At 37.2% G+C, this 2,894-nt stretch overlaps 1 protein-coding gene across 1 annotated transcript; it reads right to left on the bottom strand.

Moving 5' to 3' along the window:
- Nucleotides 1–335: 335 nt before the first annotated feature.
- Nucleotides 336–2,425, bottom strand: LOC147505016 (2-oxoglutarate-dependent dioxygenase DAO-like). Its single transcript, XM_086557616.1, has 3 exons — nucleotides 2,025–2,425; nucleotides 1,052–1,379; nucleotides 336–777 (listed from the first exon to the last, which is right to left on the bottom strand). Exons 1-3 carry the CDS (start codon nucleotides 2,360–2,362, stop codon nucleotides 511–513), a joined length of 933 nt encoding a protein of 310 aa, XP_086413742.1. The 5' UTR covers nucleotides 2,363–2,425; the 3' UTR covers nucleotides 336–510.
- Nucleotides 2,426–2,894: the final 469 nt, after the last annotated feature.

The following is a 2,894-nucleotide window of genomic DNA, read 5'->3' as shown; positions in this document are numbered from 1 at the left end:
CGAATATAGTTCACAAGATCATGACATATGTCCTAGATGATTTGAATTTGAATTTTGTATTTGCCAAAGTCACAGGATATTTATATAATTATACCTAAAAAAAGGCATTAGAGTATTTTCATTTGTATTGACCAAAAATACTACGGTCAAACTCAGTTGACTTGGATGTGTTGTGGTTTTGGGGGTAAACCTCTAAATGAAAGAACTAGGGGGTAAAGCTAATTGGCCTAAGTTATGGGGGGGGGGGGGGTAAAATGGAGGGATAAAGCTAATTAGCCTAAGTTCTGGAGAGGTAAAGCTAGAACTTGGGGGGGGGGTGGGCGGGCGGGCGGGCAAAGCTAGAAAACTGTTTATTAAATAACAGACGACTAGAATAGATAAGTTTCACAAGAAAGAGGCCCTTCTATGTAGGATGAAGAATTTAACATATCATCATATAAGCTGTAATGTTAGGACATGGATATCATACTAGACAGTACTAGAGTGAGCGGGAGTCAGCAGGACCAAAAGCTAAACGGTTTGGGAGGCAATTGGTGGGAGGCGTGCAAGGTCTAGAACTTCACCAGCTCGAGATCCAGATGACAGACGAAGCTTTCGCAAATCTATAAAGGTAAAAGGAGCATAGAGTTGAGGATGATCTGCATCGATAAACTCAGGAGGGGCCTTCACAAGTTTGTCCTTTGGTCCTAAAAGGAACATTGCAATTGAGAATCGTAACGCTGCGTCCTTGCATTGCACGCGATGCTTTACATTATAGAGAGTGCCATTGCTCCACAGCTTAAAAGGCCAATACATGTCATGACATCAAGAACAGATCAGTTCCAAACATTGTGAATCAATTGTCTACATGATTATAACGAGAAATGCCAAGCTACCCTATAGAGACAATGTGTTTTCCTTGTAAACCTAAAAAGTGGAACATTCTAAATTCTTTGTATTGGCCAGGACATAAATCTTGTCTTTTAAGGGTAGCTCATATTTCTCTGACAAACGTAGCTCTTCAGCATGTTAGTGGAATTAATTGAAGAGATTGATAAGGAGGTAAGGTTACCGTAGCCATGTCACCAAGGTTGACAAGGAGAGACCCTGGTAAGGGATCGACAGGTACAAATGACCCCATAGGCAATGATGATATGGGCATAACCTCGAGGCCACCAACACACTCATCTTCTTGAAGTATGGTCAGGAAACTAGAATCAGTATGGATGCATACCCCTGTGGATCCAATAGTTTCATGTGTGAAGTTGTATTTGTTGATCCTGAACTGACATTTCCATTCCTTCACTGAGTCACTCCCAACCCCCATGCTTTCAGCTAATTTGCTCCAAACTTCAGTCGTTAGGTTGTGCAATGCACTCGCATAAACCATGATTGTGTCTCTGCATCAGTCATCCAGCATAGGCATAATTCATTCTCAGTCGGATAAGAACAGAAGAATATAAACATTCTAGTAGTGCTACATCTTCAAGCAACAAAATGTTAGTATTGTTGTATCATTCAGGTTCTTGATTCAAACCCCAATGGGTATATACATCATAATATCCATCAATTGTTGAAGAATTTCAAAATGCCTAAATATAGATAATGCACAAGTAGCAGTATGGGCAATAGTTTGGATAATTTAGATCCTGCGCCAACTTATGAAACGATGAATGATGATTAAAATTTACAACCAATCAAATTCAAGCATTGTTTAGGTTCTGGTTGATTAAAAGTGTGTAAAAATCATATGAGCCACTTCCCATTAAATTAGGATTCCCTTCTTGACTTCATGTGAAGCTGATGATCAAGAAGCCAAAGAGAACATACTATGCCAACAAAATTTACCCTTAAAATGATTTGATTTTAAGAAATTTGAGCAAAACTCGACTGCCTGCATTTGACAATGATAAGAAAAATACAGATTGACCTGATCTTTCCTAAAACCTAGCAAATTGAACCAATGTTACGTGTCCAAAGTGACAATGTCCAGTTGCTAAAATTACTCAAAAAAAAAAAAAAAAAAAAAAAAAAAATGAATATACCTTTGATCAGTTGATACCTCCAACTGATTGCAAAATTCTTGCACAGCTTGAGATGATCCTAAATCATACAGACCCAAAGCTTCATAAAGAGGATTATCCTTGTTAGGTGCAACATACCCACTGCCAGCAATCACATCTGTATTTCTTTTCTTGATCTCAACTGGAACATCAAAAAGGGACTTAACTACACTCTTCATATCTGACATAAGTGTAAGAGGAACCTTGTGGTTGATAATTCTGAAACTTCCCCACTCCTTGCATGCACAAACTAGCTTTTCAGCTTGGTTTGGGAAGTCATCTAAATCAATTATGGGTATCATCATTCCCTCTTCTCCCATTGCTTCACTTGTTTGCTCTCAAAGTTGCAAATGTAACTTTTATTTATAATATTTGTTTGTCCAGTTGTTCATTAGTTTGTACTTTACGCAATTTGCATTGTTTTTCAATTTCGATATTGATGGTGAAAATTATTTTAAATCTTTACTTTTACTTGTATTATTATTTTCGTTGTTCTTTATCTTATGTACGTATTCTTTTCTAAGGAGACATTGACAAGGACAGTGAAAATGAAATGAAGCTAATTGGTCGGCCAAATTTATAACAATTGTTTAACAAATTTAGTAGGATGGTTTAGAGTCAGCAACAAATTTGGGCGAGTTGTGGACTTGTGCTCGAGGTGCTTCATTGTGATCACATAAAAACAAGAAAAAGGTGAAAGTATTTTCATTCAATTTTCGTTTGTTTTGTGAAATTGTCATGACGAAATAAGGTGTGATTTTCTATGGGCTGGAATTGTACGCACGTTTCTTGGTTTCATGAAAATTATCGTTTCAGCCAAAAGTTATGACCAGTAATATAGACAACATTAAT

The sequence above is a fragment of the Coptis chinensis genome, chromosome 4 (assembly GCF_015680905.1).
Source record: "Coptis chinensis isolate HL-2020 chromosome 4, ASM1568090v1, whole genome shotgun sequence".
Taxonomy (NCBI): domain Eukaryota; kingdom Viridiplantae; phylum Streptophyta; class Magnoliopsida; order Ranunculales; family Ranunculaceae; genus Coptis; species Coptis chinensis.
The sequence above is the reverse complement of the archived record's forward strand: the minus strand, read 5'-3'. Positions and strand labels throughout refer to the sequence as shown.

Bases quoted from the DNA above. Each gene is read 5' to 3' on its own strand.
- LOC147505016 (XM_086557616.1), bottom strand. From the start codon at position 2,362: ATGGGAGAAGAGGGAATGATGATACCCATAATTGATTTAGATGACTTC. The intron at 1,380-2,024 runs GTATATTCATTT...TGACTGATGCAG, and splicing joins GAGGTATCAACTGATCAAAG to AGACACAATCATGGTTTATG. The intron at 778-1,051 runs GTAACCTTACCT...TGGCCTTTTAAG, and splicing joins ACCTTGGTGACATGGCTACG to CTGTGGAGCAATGGCACTCT.